The 18,131-nt window shown below is 37.9% G+C and overlaps 1 protein-coding gene across 1 annotated transcript in view; it reads right to left on the reverse strand.

Moving 5' to 3' along the window:
- The window catches only part of TMEFF2 (transmembrane protein with EGF-like and two follistatin-like domains 2), a 280,288-nt gene extending 262,378 nt beyond the window's left edge, over nucleotides 1-17,910 (reverse strand). Inside the window, exons 1-3 of the mRNA XM_010860853.1 lie at nucleotides 17,310-17,910; nucleotides 14,870-14,979; nucleotides 6,141-6,270 (exon numbers count right to left, since the gene is read on the reverse strand). Of these exons, the coding sequence (XP_010859155.1) occupies nucleotides 6,141-6,270; nucleotides 14,870-14,979; nucleotides 17,310-17,481 (412 nt within the window). The 5' untranslated portion in view covers nucleotides 17,482-17,910. The remainder of the gene's footprint in view (nucleotides 1-6,140; nucleotides 6,271-14,869; nucleotides 14,980-17,309) is intronic.
- Nucleotides 17,911-18,131: the final 221 nt, after the last annotated feature.

Here is an 18,131-nt window from a genome sequence, read left to right on the forward strand (position 1 = left end):
TTTCCAATGAGTCAACTCGTTGCATGAGGTGGCCAAAGTACTGGAGTTTCAGCTTCAGCATCAGTCCTTACAATGAACACCCAGGACTGATCTCCTTTAGGATGGACTGGTTGCTGCTGCTAAGTCACTTCAGTCATGTCTGACTCTGTGTGACCCCATAGATGGCAGCCCACCAGGCTCCCCCACCCCTGGGATTCTCCAGGCAGGACTGGAGTGGGGTGCCATTTCCTTCTCCAATGCATGAAAGTGAAAAGTGAAAGTGAAGTCGCTCAGTCGTGTGCGACCCTCAGTGAACCCATGGACTGCAGCCTACCAGGCTCCTCCATCCATGGGATTTTCCAGGCAGCAGTACTGGAGTGGGGTGCCATTGCCTTCAGTTGGAGTCAAAACCATTGAGTCTCCATTTGCTTCTACCTGTTAAGTGGAGACATCACCTTCCTTCTGCCTCCCCCTACTTCCTTCCATTCTAAATACATTTGGCTATGTATTTTTAATGTTAATAATGGGAAATAAGACTAATATTGGTATACTAATACTGATATTCTTTGTCTTACTGGCCTTCATTTTACACTGAATTCTCAGCCAGATTTCAAGAGCCATATCAAATGCCATGTTTATGAATTTGTGTTTGTTGTTTTAGACCAATTAAAATAAAATACTACCTCTACTTGCTTGCCTCAATGACACTTTATTGAAAAGCACTCATAGAGGCATGATGTATGAAAATCTATAGAAGACTGACACAGGGAAGAATGAATGCCTTGCCAATAATTCTCCTTGTCATTATGTTAGACATTAGCACTGTCATGAAGGAGCAGCTGTTTTGAATTGTCAGCCTTGGTGGATACCCAGACTAACATATCCATAAGAGTTAATATTTTATTAAATCAAAGCCTCACGTCATTAACTGCTTACATGACTAAGGAGAAAGTCTTTGGGTCAGCCTATCCTTCCCTTTGGTCACCTCATGCGAAGAGCTGACTCATTGGAAAAGACTCTGATGCTGGGAGGGATTGGGGGCAGGAGGAGAAGGGGACGACAGAGGACGAAATGGCTGGATGGCATCACTGACTCCATGGACATGAGTCTCAGTGAACTCTGGGAGTTGGTGATGGACAGGGAGGCCTGGCGTGCTGCGATTCATGGGGTCGCAAAGAGTTGGACACGACTGAGCGACTGATCTGATCTGATCTGATCCTTCCCTTAAAGGCAAGTTAATTGGTAAAAAAATTTCATAATTAAAACCATCTTGGTAAATGTAGACTCAAATAAGGATGCTAATTATTCAATTTGACTGGTTTAAGAGAATAGAGGAAAAAAGGCTGATGCATTCATCTCAATAGCAGGAAAATAGTCCTGTCAACTGAACTGAGTCCTAAGACACAGAGCAATCACTTTTGGACAGGACAGTGCTTGAATGGTCAAAGTTGCTAAAGTCTACTTTTTGTATCTTTTCACAGCTAGAATTTTAACTGACTTTATTTGAATTAATTTGAAAGCTTAAGTTATAAAATTACTTATAAAATCATCAGAAGTTAATAACAGGTTGTATTATTGTAGCATTTATACAGTCTACCTTTGTTTTAGTTGTATGTATATAGCTTCTTATTCTTTTCCACTAAGAGTGTAAACATCTTTAAATCAAGAACCATGTCTTATTCAGCTCCCTACATATATATACACCTAAGAGGAAATGAATAAAAGCTGATGGATTCCAAACTCCAAACATACTCATTGGATAACATTAGGAATATTATTCAACCATTCTAAGCTTATTGGTCCTCTAATCAATGGGTAATGTCTATCCTACTAGACTACTTTGAGGATAACTGCACAATGGCACATTTTAAATGCTTATCACTGTGTCTGGAACATAATAATAAAAAATTTGAGTGAACATCTTGCCTAGTCATCTATATGTTTTCTATTAAATACATATAGCTGGAGAAAATCAAGAAAAATGGCAGTAGTATTTTGGCTTGTATTACCCACGTATGTTTCTAAAAATTCAAGGGGCATGATCCTTAAGAACATTTGTGTTTGATTTGAGCCAAATTAAGTAGGTAGTGAAGATAGAGGAATAGACTGAAAAAAAAAAAAGGTCACTTAAGTCATGGCCTTAAGTTAAGTCAAGTGAGCCTTAGGAAACATTACTACAAACAAAGCTAGTGAAGGTGATGGAATTCCAGCTGAGCTACTTCAAATCCTAAAAGATGATGCTGTTAGAGTGCTGCATTCAATATGTCAGTAAATTTGCAAAACTCATCAATGGCCAGAGGACTGGAACAGGTCAGTTTTCAATCTAACCCCAAAGAAAGGCAATTCCAAATAATGCTCAAACTACCATGTAATTGCATTCATTTCACATGCTAGCAAAATAATGCTCAAAATCCTTCAAGTTAGGCTCCAGCAGTACGTAAAACAAGAACTTCCAGATGTTCAAGCTGGTTTTAGAAAAGGCAGAGGAACCAGAGGTCAAATTGCCAACATCTGCTGGATCACAGAAAAAGCAAAGGGATTCCAGAAAAAACATCTACTTCTGCTTCATAGACTACACTAAAGCCTTTGACTATGTGGATCACAACAAACTAAAATATTCTTCAATAGATGGGAATACCAGCCCACTTACTTGCCTCCTGCAAAACTTGTATGCAGGTCAAAAGCAACAGCTAAAACTGGACATGGAACAATAAACTGATTCCAAATTGGGAAAGGAGTATGTCAAAGCTGTATATTGTCACTTCACTTATTTAACGTCTATGCAAAGTGTATCATGTGACATGCCAGGTTAGATGACTCACAAGCTGGAACCAAGATTGCTGGGAGAAATATCAATAACCTCAGATAAACACATGATACCACTCTAATGGCAGAAAGTGAAGAGGAACTAAAGAGCCTCTTCATGACAGTATAAGAGGAGAGTGAAAAAGCGGGCTTAAAACTCAACATTTAAACAAAAAAAATTAAGATCATGGCACCCAATCACATCACTTCATGACAAATAGATGGGGAAACAATGGAAACAGTGACAGACTTTATTTTCTTGGGCTCCAAATTCACTGTATATGGTGACTGCATCCACAAAATTAAAAGACACTTGCTGCTTGGAAGAAAAGCTATGACAAACCTAGACAGTGTATTAAAAAGCAGAAACATCACTCTGCCAACAAAAGTTCATATAGTCAAAGTTATGACTTTTCCAGTAGTCATTTACAGAAGTGAGAGTTGGACCATAAAGCAAGCTGAGTGCCAAAGAACTGATGCTTTCAACCTGTGATGCTGGAGAGGACTCTTGAGAGTCACGTGGATAGCAAGAAGATCCAACCAGTCAATCCTAAAGGAAATCAGTCCTGAATATTCATTGGCAGGACTGATGTTAAAGTTCAAGCTCCAATACTTTGGCCACCTGATGTGAAGGGCTAATTCACTGGAAAAGACTCTAATGCTGGGAAAGATTGAGGGTAAGGAAGAGAAGGGGATTGACAGAGGATGAGATGGTTCTATGGCATCACTGACTCAATGGACACTGAGTCTGAGCAGACTCTGGGAGATAGTGAAGGACAGGGAAGCCCAGAGTGCTGCAGTCCATGGGGTCACAAGGAATTAGACACAACTCAGCAAGTGAACAATAACAATGACAAGTCAAGGCATCATTATAAAATCATGATGGGAAGCTTTAATGGTTCTTTGCTATAAAATGATTCATCTTGGCAAATCAGAGACAAGTAGCCTACTAAAGCCTTATTAGTGAAAGAGAAACCTAAGAAAAGAAGCCATGTTATTGGACCTGAATCTATACTCTTAGTCAAAACATTTCTTATAAGGCAAAAAAGAGAAACTGACAGTGAGGCTATTGAGCAGACTGCTCAATAGGAAACCATTTTCCAGATAAAAAATGATTTGTAAATTCAACGTAATGTAATAAATATAAAGTTATTTTTAATATGTTTTATGTTTATATTTTTATATTTTAGTATCAATATAAATATTCTACTGCCTTTTATTCTTAGAAACCACAACTTGCCATATCCATTCAATGTCAAACGATGCAAAATCTATGAAGAAAATAAGAATCTCTTTTAGATCAAAAGTCAGAACTCCAATTTATTTAGTCAGACCTGGTTAATCAAAATTACTTTGGTCCCTCCATCATTATTCAGATCAAAACTCTTATATTTACACATCAATGGAAGATGCATTCAGCAAGACCAACTTACTAATTAAATCCTGTAGAAATTTAAGTCTGTGAATAAGCTAGGGATGGGTTACTCAATTGTGATTAAATGTTCTACTTGGTTAAGTATTTTCATAGTATAACCAAATAAATTAGGGACTAGAACTGAATAAATGAATGAATCAAAAGAACGTGATTGCATGTGCTGACAAAAACCTGGAGGTTGGCAAGTAAGCAACAGAGATTTTTCTACCCAACATTGTTAACCAAACCATAACTCCATGATTGCTTATTATGACTACCCACTGATCTTCATTGCTTATTGTCACAGACGGACAGATATCCTACATGATTTTGAATGAGTAAATCCGTTCCTTAGTACTCTAGCATTTGCCTACATATTCCTGGTTCTGAGAGTAAGAAGTTCCTTTTTTCCTATTCCATTTGTCCTAAAGTGTCATTTTTCAGTAGCTATGATGGATTGATTTTTTATAATTAGTTTGCTCCTTGTCTTTCTATTTTTCCCATGCTTACTCTAGGAGTAACATGGTGGTCCTCCTCTTTTCCTACTGAGAAAGATGGTCCAAGTGGCAATGATCTGTTAGCCCCAGAAAACAAGAAAATGGTGCACCAATCCAACTTGCCTCTCACTCACCCTTGCAGGAAGGACATCCACATTGTCAGACAAAGAATCAAATAGAAAAAACTACTTAAAAACCAGAACCCAAGAGCCTATGTCATTGTTCACAAGGAAAGATACCTTTCTTTTCTGCTAATTCTTAGAAACTTTGGTAGTTCCAGTGCAAACTGGAACAGTATTATCAACTACTAACAATCAATAGGCCTAAGATAATCTTTTTTTAAAGAATATGAGACTGTTTCTTTGCTCATACCACTCTGCTCCAGCCACCATACACATAATTTTTAATATAATTTCATAGTGTTATCTAAGAGGGACTTTTCAATAAAATAGACCTTTCTTGACATTATTCTATATTTCCTTTTTTGAAGAAAAACAGATATATCATTTTAATGAATAATAATATATAATTATTATTTTCCTTAAATATGCTTGTATCATCAAATTCCTCTGAAATTATGACTCACAGAAAGATGCTTATTTGCCATTAGGAATAAATTTCAAAGGATACTAAAGTTTCTTTAATATATGTGATTTTAATGTCAAGCCTAACCTGAAAATTCAGCTTCATTTTATAGCACTGGTTTATCAAGTTGGGCTTTTTTCTTCTTGTTTTTTCTCTCTTCTTGTAATACTATTCAGCTCTAATAACCATTGTACGCAGAAGGAAAACCTGAAAAACTAAAGAGCACAAGAAGGTGCTCTTTGTCCTTACTTGCTTTAGAGCATTCTTGGTACAGTATGACTAAAAAGTTTTGTGGGATCCCAGGCTCACTAGTGGTTCTAGAAAGGACAGCTGTCTTTAGAAGTCATGTTCATCCCCAATATATTCTTCAATGTAATCTGCTCAGTGTTAAGAACAGCATTTTGTAGAGCTGCTAAGATTAGGCACATCTTAACCTTCAAATCCAAATCTGCAAACTGCCTGTCCTCCAGCAAACAATCCTATTGTTATAAACAATCAAACAAACAAAATTTATTCCTGCATAGATTACTTTCTATATATTTGGCAGCTGAGCAGTCAATCTAGATTTCTAATTGTTATTCAATGTCTGTACTTCATTAAATAATAGATGTATTAAAATCTACCAGCATCCTTATGGTAGATTTATCTTTCTTCCAGAAATAACTTGAAATGTAAAGAGACATAGAACAGGAATAATGCATGCTTGATACAAAAGTATAAGAGGCTTGCCTAGCCAATATATAGTCTGAATTATTTATCTGGATAATAATAAACAGGACACAACAGGAAAAGCAAGACATGGTTTTGGATTCAGAATCCATTCCAAAGGTTTTCAGGCGTCATCAGGATCACATACATACCTGTGGCACAGGATCCTTCAGACACCACCAGTATCTCACTCTGCTGTTTGCACGCAGCCTGCCGCAGATAACACTCATTCTGATAGCTCTCCCCATTGGAACCACACACAGGCACATAGTCACTGTTGCACTGGGGAGGACACAGAGGTAAGCCTGTGGTTAGTACTGGAGTTTATGTGCCTCTGACATCTCGAACAGAAACCATCATTTACGAAAGATAGCACTTGTCTTCATTTTCAGTGATCCCCATTGTATCCAGCAAGTCTTTGACCTTGTAAGAATATCAGTCAAAGATATACAAAAGCAATGTCCAGTAAGCCAAATGGTCATCTGATTCAGATGGGGGAAAATCAGCTGCTAAATCAGGAAAATCCAAGAAAGTGATAGGACAAGAAATAATAAAAAGATATAACAACAAAAGTATCAATATTATTTACTTTTTTTTTCTGATACCCATCTGGCTTGGTAGAAAAAATAAGAACATGTTATGACATTCTAGCTATTCAAAAATAGTGTCTATCTGTTTTTGGAGCAGAAGTATATAGCTGAAATGCCAAAGAACTCAGTTACTCTTTAGTATGTTGTTCCTCTGTTGAATTTGAATCTTTACAAATTCTTAAATATTTGGATAAGACATCTGAATTCCTAATTAAAGTTTCATATATCTTTATATCATTGGATATTGACAGAGATACAGTATAGAAAGAAACAACAGACTATGTAATACAGAAAAAAAGTCAACTACTGAACCATATGTTAACTTGATTGACTATTCAAAAGTCTGAGTATTAATGTATATTTCATAAAATGAAAAGTTCATTTTAAAACAATTTCCTTCCAAAAACGTGCACATTTTATAATGGAAATCAGGCAATCTACAGGGTATACTCATTACAGCACAATCACACTCTAAGGCCTTAGAGATACTTGGCTGTGTTCTATACCTGCTAATTACACCAGTGATATGATTATCTCATGATTACTACTACTGATGGGCTACATTGTTTAACTATAACAAATGTAATGATCAGGACAATTATTTATAAATACCTACCCATGCCAGAAATTAAGTACAGTAAGGCAAATCATGTATATACATGCATGTGAAAATGCTTTTCTGTTTTCTAGTTCTTATTAAAATACTTGGATTTTTGATCTGCTAATTCATAACATATGAAGTAAACCAATGATTTAGCGAAATGGCTAGGGTTTTCATCTTTATAATAATATTTCTAAAAATCTCTCAAAAGTTAAATTCAACTCAAGGATTTTAATCAAAAGAACAAATTTTAAACACGGTTATAATCTGATGATATACAGATGGCTAACAAACACATGAAAAGATGCTCGACATCACTCATTATCAGAGAAATGCAAATCAAAACCACAATGAGGTACCATTTCACGCCAGTCAGAATGGCTGCTATCCAAAAGTCTACAAGCAATAAATGCTGGAGAGGGTGTGGAGAAAAGGGAACCCTCTTACACTGTTGGTGGGAATGCAAACTAGTAGAGCCACTATGGAGAACAGTGTGGAGATTCCTTAAAAAACTGGAAATAGAACTGCCATATGACCCAGCAATCCCACTGCTGGGCATACACACCGAGGAAACCAGAATTGAAAGAGACACGTGTACCTCAATGTTCATCGCAGCACTGTTTATAATAGCCAGGACATGGAAGCAACCTAGATGTCCATCAGCAGAATGGATAAGAATGCTGTGGTACATATACACAATGGAGTATTACTCAGCCGTTAAAAAGAATACATTTGAATCAGTTCTAAAGAGGTGGATGAAACTGGAGCCTATTTTACAGAGTGAAGTAAGCCAGAAATAAAAACACCAATACAGTATACTAACGCATATATATGGAATTTAGAAGGATGGTAACGACAACCCTGTATGCGAGACAGCAAAAGAGACACAGATGTGTAGAACAGTCTTTTGGACTCTGCAGTAGAGGGAGGGGGGTTGATTTGGGAGAATGGCATTAAAACATGTATAATGTCATATAAGAAATGAATCGCCAGTCCAGGTTCGATGCAGGATACAGGATGCTTGGGGCTGGTGCACTGGGATGACCCAGAGGGATGGTATGGGGAGGGAGGTGGGAGGGGGGCTCAGGATGGGGAACACATGTACACCCATGGTGGATGCATGTTGATGTATGGCAAAACCAATACAATATTGTAAAGTAAAAAAAAATTTTTAAAATCTGATGATAAACCTGAGGTTCATTTTCTCACTCTATTTTCCTAATATATCTGTACTTCCTTTTCTAATCAACCATTTAGCTCTTACCCTTTGCCATTATGTAATAATAGATTCAAACCATTTTTTAAATGATATAACACAATGTTCTCTGAAATGAAAATTTTTTGAGTCTGACTTTGCATCTGTTATTGAAAAACTTAAATACAATTTTTCACTAATAGTTACGTAGTATTCTCCGAATAGTATATTCAAATTGTATGACACATAGTCACCATAACTGCTAACAAGGTAATATAGACACCAAATTATATCTATTTAAAAATTATTTAAATATGATTAGATTGAAATATTTTAAATATGACATATTTTTTAAATCTTTATTTCTAGTTTCTTGTCTAGTTATTCTGGAAGTTTCTATTCCTTTCCATAGTTACATAATATGGCTCATTGACTCAGGCTATCTACATTATTATATTTGAAAACATTTTGATAGGAACTTTTCACTCATGAGGATTTTAATTCAATAGGCAACTCACTTTCCAAATATACATACACCTGAAAATTGACCCACCATAAAACTGAACATTTTTATCCCTACTGGAAAAAAAAGGCAATTAAAAAATGTCAGTAAAGAGTTAAGTTTTCCAATAAACAGCACTGACATCAAATACATGTGCGTGGTGCTGATGTCAGAACTGTGACCAGGGAGGCAGGTGGATGGACCAGTGTTTGATAAATGGGCTGTGTTCAGGATCAGGACAATGTAGGGAGGATCTACGAGGACCCACTAAGACTACTGAGAACATGGAAGACAGACCAGAAAAAGTGAACAGTTGGTAACATAGTCAGTAGACTTGCTGACCCTTTCAGTAGGCAGATGAGAGTCATAATTACTGCAAATGGCTGGGCTAGTTAGTTCCTCATGCTTGTGTCCTAGCATTCTTGTTCTGGGTTACCTTTTAATCTTCATCTCCAACCCTGGTTACAATATTTTGTGTGTAGATGATCTGGATCCACATTTTCTTCTTTGTAATCCCTAGAATTTCTCTATTTATCTTTTTCATCTACTTCTGTAGATTATTCAGATATAGTCAGTAGATGGGGAGTGAGGGGTAGGAAGTATTTATTATCTCTGTCAAGTGCTAGTACACAATGCTGATATGCATCTTAAAATACGAAATAAACTGATAAAGTGCTCATATGCCACTTCTGAGGGATGGAGTAAGCCAAATGTGAACAGTGCTAAAAACAGAGCTGCCAAGTTCCATGCACAAGCCAAAAGGGAGATTTGTATGGAGTTGAAAAGAGCTTAACTGTAGATTATCAGCCCGCTGTTTTTGGCCCTTAGTAACATGACTTGCACTCATTAAAATGAATAACACACGGAGGAAGTATACTCTAAATCACTAAGGCTTAGAAGTGGAAGTCTCGTCCCATATTCTCCCATTTCTGAGTGTAGGACCTTGTGTATATCACTCAGCAATAAAATATTTAACAAGTTTATAGCTCAGTTCTCCCATTTGAAATGGTTAACTGGGGCATTTGGGAGGATTAACTGAGTCATGTTTCAAAATGCTTTGGAATATTCATTTATAAAAAGAAATGTAAATTATTTGTCTTTCATGATATATACTTTAACTAGCAGAGTTACCATCTAACATGGACACCAAGGCATGCATGTCTAAAAGTGGAAAAATAAAGGAAAACAGGCTAACCCTAAGTATAAAAATGAGCTTACTACTACATTAAAATATGCCTAATTTTGAAACTATATATATTTTTTAGTGGTAACCATGAATATTGCTCAGTTTCAGAGGAAGGGACAGATTCAGATGTTAGGTGACGTGCTAAAGGCCACATTGTTGGCTGGTAGGAGAGAAAAACAAGACTCAAGCCCAGATGGTTAAGCTCATAAATGTATGTGTTGTCCAAACTTCCTCTCAGGGGAAAAGTGATTCTGCTTTCCTTCAGATGTTTTAAAAATCTTAAGTTTATTTTCCAACTTTGTGTTTTTCAGTGAATGATTTTGTTCCAAAATTTCCACATTGCTTAAGAAAGCAGCAACATGTTACACCAGTGAATTCAATGACTTGATGCTCTAGAATATATGGAATTTGTTTTGCTACAAATGAAGAAAAAATTCATGTGAGAAGTTTTTCATATGATCTATTGCTTGTTTGATTAATAAGAATTTCTTTTAACTGAGATTTCAGCATCTAGGAGCTATGCATAACTTGTATTTTATATATTGTCAGCACCTTCCCTAGTCTGGCATGTAGAAGGCGCTCCACAGATGTTAAGTGAATTCTGTTATATTCCCACTTGTCAAAGGCTTAGGAATAATGGTTTAGGATATGGCACGTTTCTCTTCCAAAAAAGCAAGAGATAAAAAAACCTGCATATGTCCCAATTCTTTGATCATTCCATAGGTAACTTTTACTTCTCTGTGACTACGTTTTTTCATGTGGAACTATTTTATGATTTTAAACAAGTGGGCAGGCCTGTGACTATGGTAAAAGTGACTCATATCACTTCTGAGGCTAGGTCATTAAAGGATGTAGCCTCTACCTGGCTCTTTCTCACTCTCTGGATGCTCGCTTGCCCTTTAAACCCAGCCACTGTACTATGGGGAAGGCCAAACTAATCCAAACAGAGGGATCTATATGGAGAAGGACCAAAGTCCCCAGTTAACAGTCCAATATATGAGTGAGTCCTGAGAGGAGTACAGAACCAAGCCTTTGAGTTCCCTCCCCTGCTCAGCTAATGCCAAGAGAAGCAGAGATGAGATGCTTCCATTAAACCCTGTCCAACTGCAGATTCATGAGCAAAATAAATGTTCATTGTTTTGAGCCACTAAGTTCTGGGCAATTTGTTCTACAATTCTAGTTACTGGAACTATTGCAGATCTAGGGTGTAACTTGTTAAATGAAAACAATCAAATTAAATGATATTTGTAAAACATAAGGCTTCACAATATTTTTAAATTATAAAGTGATCATTGATCATTATATATTAATTGATATGATCAGTAGTATCTATGAATAGATGCATCTATGACTTCTTTACTTCCTCTCTTCCTTCTTTTATCCATTCATCCATCCAGCCAGCCAGCCAGCCAGCCAGCCTTTTGTCCATCCACTGTCTCTACATTTTCATCCCATGGTTATTTACCAGAATGACCAGGATACCATTTGGTATGCAGAGAGCAAGGAAAGATGCATGAGATGGCATACTATTTATGGAACTCATATCATCATCTAAGAATTAGTTGTACTATTTTTGATATCAAGTTGTGTATAATAAATTGGCACTTTTGTTGTTCTTATTACTGTTTTTATTTGCATATGGGCTTCCCTAATGGCTCAGCACTAAAGAATATGCCTGCCAATGCCTGCCAATGCAGGAGACAGAGGTTCTATCCCTGGGTCAGGAAGATCCCCTGGAGAAGGAAATGGCAAACCACTCCAGCATTGTTGCCTGGAAAATCTCATGCACAGTGACTAAACAACAACATAATGTCCTAGAAAAAAATTAGATGTTGTGTCAAAGGACATAGATTCTTGCTGTAGGATCACCACTTAGTTGTAAGTTATTTATATTTGTGAGCCTTAATCTCATCTGTAAAAGGAGGAAAAAATAATTACCTCACTCAGATATGAGAAATAAATGAGATAACATGTTTGCATGGTAGAATATGATTATTACAAATCATCTAAGAGAGGTGAAGATAAATATTTGTTCACCTTAATGTTCCAATAGTAATTCAAACTGGAAAACATCGATTACACACACATATACCCAATACTCTTTGAAGTTTATCTCTCAGCCAGAAACCATAGTTTGCATCCCATTTTGAATAGAAGAATTTGGACTTGTATCTGAAATCAGGAGAAATAGAGTAGATGACTTAAGCTGATCTAGAACTGTATATAGGAAAATGGATTTTTCAGGATATCTGCCTTTTTCATCAGACTGAGCAAAACAGAAAAAAATTCTCAAATTCATTTGAAAGTATTGGAAATACTGAGTCAAGATACTCCTAGCTTAAAATATCTATTTTTCTTTTCACAACTTGTACATTTTCTTTGATCTTGAACTTAATTCAGCCACTCTATATTCCTGGTACGTGCAGAGTCTAAATTTTCCACTAGGGAAATGTTTATTTTCACCTGACAGACTGACAACTATTGCAAAGCACAAACTAATAGCAGCAGTAATCTAGTAGTAAATTTAAAATGCTACAGACATTAGGAAAAGAAAATTTACATTTTGGTTTCTAATTCAAACTTGCATTCACTCCCCTAGCCCTGTCCCCTGCAATCTATCCCACTTATCCCACTTAACAATTATCTAAATTAATGACAAATGTAACTGGCTAGCCAAATGCATAAAAAACATAAATATCTTTGTTGACAAAAGTTTTACTAAAACCCTTTGTGCAACCTGAAAACTGAACACAATTTCTTTAAAAAGAAAATTATACGTTTTCTTTTAGTAGCATGCATCCACTTTTAATTTTATGAACTCCTTTTTTTTTGCCTCTTGGTGAAATCTTGTTATACTTATGGCTTTCCATTTGAGGAACATTCTTCTTGGTTCATTTTATATCGTTCATGGGTTCACATCTTATGTCTACCCTTGGTTACGAAAATAAGACATATTTCTGGGAATTACAAACTAAAAAGAAAAAAAATTGACAAAATCCTGTGGGCTTTTAATTAATAACTTATCCAACTTATTTTCCCCTCAGTTAACGCTTGGGGAAAGTATGACTTGCAGGGTTCTTATGCTCCATATCTCTCAAGTAGTTCACTGAGAGAACATAATTAAATTGCTCAGTATGGCTGGAGACCTTAGAAATTGGTATTGCATGAATATTAAACATGCATGCATGTTTCCAATACTCTAGCCTGGTTTAAAGACTATAGTATGGGCACAGCAAGGCATACCTACCGGGTGGTGGTGCACTGTACAAGTGTCAGCTGTTTACTAATTTTCTTAGAAAGAAAAAAATAATGTCCGAGAAGTTTTTAGCTTATTTATAAGCCATTCAAACCATATTTAAATGTGAATTCCCTTCTATCACTGGGAGGTGATATTAATCTAAAATATTTAAATTTCATCAACAATTCTAAATATTACATACAGTTGGCCCTCCAAATCTGGGGCTTCAACATCCACAGATTCAATCAACTTCAGAGCGAAAATATTTGAGAGAAAACATTCCATAGAGTTCTAAACAGCAAAACTTGAATATGCCACTTACCAGCAACTAATTTGTACTAACTTTGTATTTACAATGTTTACATTGTCTATATATTATATAATAAATAATCTAGAGATGACAAAGTGTACATGAGGATGTGCATAGTTATATATAAATTATACATAATTTTATATAAGGGACTTGAGCATCCTCGGATTTTGGTAGTTGTGGTGATGGATACTGAGTGACCTATGGATACTGAGTGGATACTGAGTGACCACTGAACTATAACAAATTTTAGACTTGAATTTGAGTTCTAATATTTGATTTGTTTTATATCCTTTTTGATTTTTTTTTTTCAAATTTTACTTACAACCTTGGAAAAGTTTTCCCTATCCCCAGTATATAGCTTCCTTAATGGGAATATTTTCTGATTGAAACTTATCTTAGATTTCATGTGTATTATAAAAAGTAGTTCAATAACACTTTAAGATATCAGTAAGCATCTATAAATACTTGAATTATAAAAAACATATTGAAAGAGAAAAGTTTTAACATTCACATGGTAGAAAGCATTTGTTAGATGATGACTATAATTATGAGATTGAGCTCTATCTTTAAAAAATACTAATAATCCAGTTTTGATAACATCACTGGGAAATCTCTCTTTTAATTTTTATTTATGCTTTTAACATTAGGCAAAGCACATTTTCCTCATTTATGAAATGACTTTTGTCTATTTGCATTCTTTCAGATTCCTAGGAATTGTAATTGAATGTGGTAACCATGAAAAGTTGGCAAGTACTAATAAGTGTCATGATTTCCAAACTACCACAGTAGTTCTGAAGTCACATTGATAAGGAGTTCATTTAAAAACTCAACTAGATTGCCAAAATAATAAAACCCAATACCATTAAAACAGAGCACTATGATCCAAAGAAGATAGCCTCCATCAACAGAACAAAAGTATAAACCCGCACTTCCAATCCAACAACGATTTTGGCTATTACGTTGACTTATAGTATGCATGTTAGAAGGGGCACAGAAACCTACTTTTCTGTTGATACACCAAAAGGACAACCTGAAGCTTTCTACCTCCAGTGGCATTTATAACTATAGCACATACATTTCTCCAAAAAGCTGTGTCTTTTTGACATCAGTTGGCTCTCTTGCCAGTACTTTTGTTTGATGCCAGCTTTCCTCTTAGCTTGCATAGCTATAAATTGCCAAGTGATGGGCTGTAAAAGAAGATCTCTGCTTTGCAGTTTCATTAGTAAATTAGAAGATGCAAATATGAGATTTCTTACCTTGAACTGACAGACGCATGTCACAGTGTCTCCAATTCTTAAACATTCACCATCAAATTTACAGGTGTTAGTGTCACAGAGGAAGAGATCATTTTCTCTGTCATCATAACCTCAAATTTAAAAAGAACATGCCAGTCATTAAATGTTACAGACTTGAACAACAACAAAAGATATATCTTTAAGCTTTAAAAGAATTGCCCTAAATTTTAGTTCCAACAACCACAGCTGTACTACAAGGTCATTTTTTACTGATAACCCCCCCAAAAAATTCTAGTTAAGTGATTAATACTAGTTTCTCTTTCACAATTCTTTTCTAGTCAGTTGTATTTGAATATTCTTTTTTTTTTTTTTTGATGATGCTATTTTATTTTAGTTTGGGTTAATATTGGCAGTGGTAAGTGAATATTTAACATTGCTTCATAGTTTCATTATTTTTTCTCATTAAGTAGACTACAGTTTATGACCCTCAGACTTCACATTTTAGAAAAGAGTTGGTGATGGTCTCAGAATGTCCTTTCATTATTCTTCCATTTTTAATCATTCTTTTGCTTTAAGATCTGCAACAACCCATTTGGAATTTCTCCAGACAAAGAGGAAACAAAGCTCCAATAATAAAGATAAACAGGCACAGTGTTTTTTCTGATGGTCTGTCTGACTCAAACGAAGATTGATCACCTCCAAGTTAACAGGGGTAGAGGGGATACAGGTTCTTGCTAATCTGCCCGGAAAACCAGTTTATTTTCTTTAGTTTCTGCAAATCCCTGTTAGGTATCTGGTAATAATGAATTTCTTAACTGTCATCCCCAATTTCATATTTAAGTTAGTTATTTCCTAAAACAGTACCATAGCTAGGGATGAAACAAACTAGTCATGTTGGGTTACAAATCTATCAACATTTCAAATAATTGATTTGGCAGGTTACTTAATATTCCTATGGTAAAGCACCTAAAAAGTGATTAGGTACCTGCAAAGTGGGACTTAGTCTTTCCAAAATAACATAGATGCATGCATGAGCCATGAGGAAGTTAAAGAAAACATGTTTAGCTTTATGAAAATGCCAAATTTAGAAATTCCCCAAAACAGAACAAAGGCAATATATTGACCCAAATCTAACAGGGTTACAAATTTCAACTTGTCTTTATAAAGCACAAGCCACATGATGTATAATAATTTTCCTCATGGAATTTACACCAGTCACTACCCAGCATGGCATATTCTTTTATCCTATGAGTTACAGTTGGTCATTCTCTCTTCTCCAAAGTTACATACACTTCAGCTCGCATACATCCCTAAAAGCCACTTTATTCAGAGCTAGATTCAACTTCGGCAGAATTATATATACAGGAGATGAAAAATTACATACACACTGGCTAAAACTAGAACAGACCAGACCTAGGGGACAATATCCAGGCATGCTAATGGAGTTTAAAATGCCCAAAACACCACAATCGCGCCGGTAGTTATGAGCTGTCATGATGAAAGGCGAAGCTACTCGAACAGTGCAGCAACTCCTATCCTCGGTTCCTATTTAATTAGGGGACTTTAGCAGAACCAAGCTTGCCAAGCTCTCGCATTCAGACTCTGAAGGGACCCAAGCAAGCAAGAAGAGCGCCCGACGCACTCCAAGGAAGCCTGCCCAGAAATGGAGGAGCCGGCGCCCACTCGGGTCGGTTCCGCCCTCCGCCCGCCTATGGGTGAGCCTGTGGGGCCTTGGTTATACCCACCCTGGCCTGGGAGACGGACGAAAGATTCTTGTCTCAACTTCCTTCGACCATTTAGGAACTAGGAGAGGCAAGAGGGAGGCATCTCGGTGATGCAAAAAGAACGTCTTTTGCAGCCAAGTAGAGAAGGCGCTGTGTATGCGAGTGGGGGAGGGGGGTAGAGGGGCTGAGAGAGAGAAAATGAATGTCTTGGAAACCCAAGATCCTCTAGAATTTGTGTGACCCGGTCTTGAATGCCAGACAAGTGCACTCTCATGGTACTTTTGCTAGTAATCAATGTTTCCCCTGCAGTCACCGTTTGATTTATTGCTTTCTCGCTCGTTCTATCTCCTAAAGTTGTTTCTCTCTGGTTTCAGCTAGACTTCTTTCTTTAATGATAGAAAAGGTTCTGATTTAATGTTTCTTCAAGGACTGGTCCTCTTTTAAATGAATCCACAAAACCTCGTTTACTATTTCTTAAAATCTCCGCAGCTAATTTAAGTGCAAGGATGCAAAGGTTCCTTTACCTGCACTTCCTGTGCACCGCCCCCTCAGGACCCCCTCCCCTTTCCTTAACGGCCTGGAACAGTTCTCCTCTGGGTGGAGGTCGGTGGTCTCACGGTTTGGGAGCGCTGGAGCGGAGGAGCTGGGGAGAAGCACTTGGGTAGGTTGGTCTGTGCCGGAAACAGCGCGTTTCCTCTGCGGGGCTAAGAGGTCGGGGGCTGGGGTTTCGGACTTACCAGAGCAGTTCCAGCCGGTGGGCGTTTGGCAGTCACTTAAGGAGGTAGGGAAAGCTGCGAGCTTTACCGGGCGGGCTACGATGAGCAGCATCACCGGCAGCAGCAGCAGCCAGCAAAAGCCCTCACAAAGTGTCCAGCTGCTGCACTGCCGCGGGGACTCCCACAGCACCATGACTAGTTCGCGTAACTCTGCAGCAGCAAACGGCTTCGGGAGAATACAAGATCGCGGGGGTCAGGCAGCGGGCTACTGAGCATCCCGCGGACGGCGGCAGCAAAGGCGGCGGCGGTGGCAGTGGCACCTGACGGGGAAGCAGTAACCAAACCCGCGCATGATCTCCAGAGTTTCAGCAACATCCAGTGACCCGGCTCAGCCCCGGGAGCGAGAGGGTCGTCCACGGAAAAGCTGCGCCGGGGACGCGGGAAGCTGCTGCCATAAGCAGAGGGCTCTGGCAAGCCAGGACAGCAAGAGGAGACCGAAGTCAAGAGAGCAGACCAGAGGAGCCCAAAGAGGCTGGGTGGATGGAGAGTCAAAGCGCCCTGCAGCCTAGCAGCCGCCTCTCGCGCTCTGCTGCCCGCATCCCTCTGGCGTTTGGGAAGCAGCAGGTCCTTAGCCCGCCCGGGATCACGTGGGAACTGGCAGTCGGGCGTTGATTGGCTGAGCGGGATGCAGGTCCCGGGAGGGAGGGGTCGGCGAGGAGGTGCTAGGAGGAGACGACGGCGGATGCCACAGATGGGCTAGCTCACCAGGCGCTGGCCCGAGTGGGGCAAGGCGGGGATGGCTCGAGTGAGAATTGCGGGCTGCAGGGCAGGCGACTCCCTCAC

This window comes from Bison bison, unplaced genomic scaffold, assembly GCF_000754665.1.
Source record: "Bison bison bison isolate TAMUID 2011002044 unplaced genomic scaffold, Bison_UMD1.0 scf7180017864471, whole genome shotgun sequence".
NCBI lineage: Eukaryota > Metazoa > Chordata > Mammalia > Artiodactyla > Bovidae > Bison > Bison bison.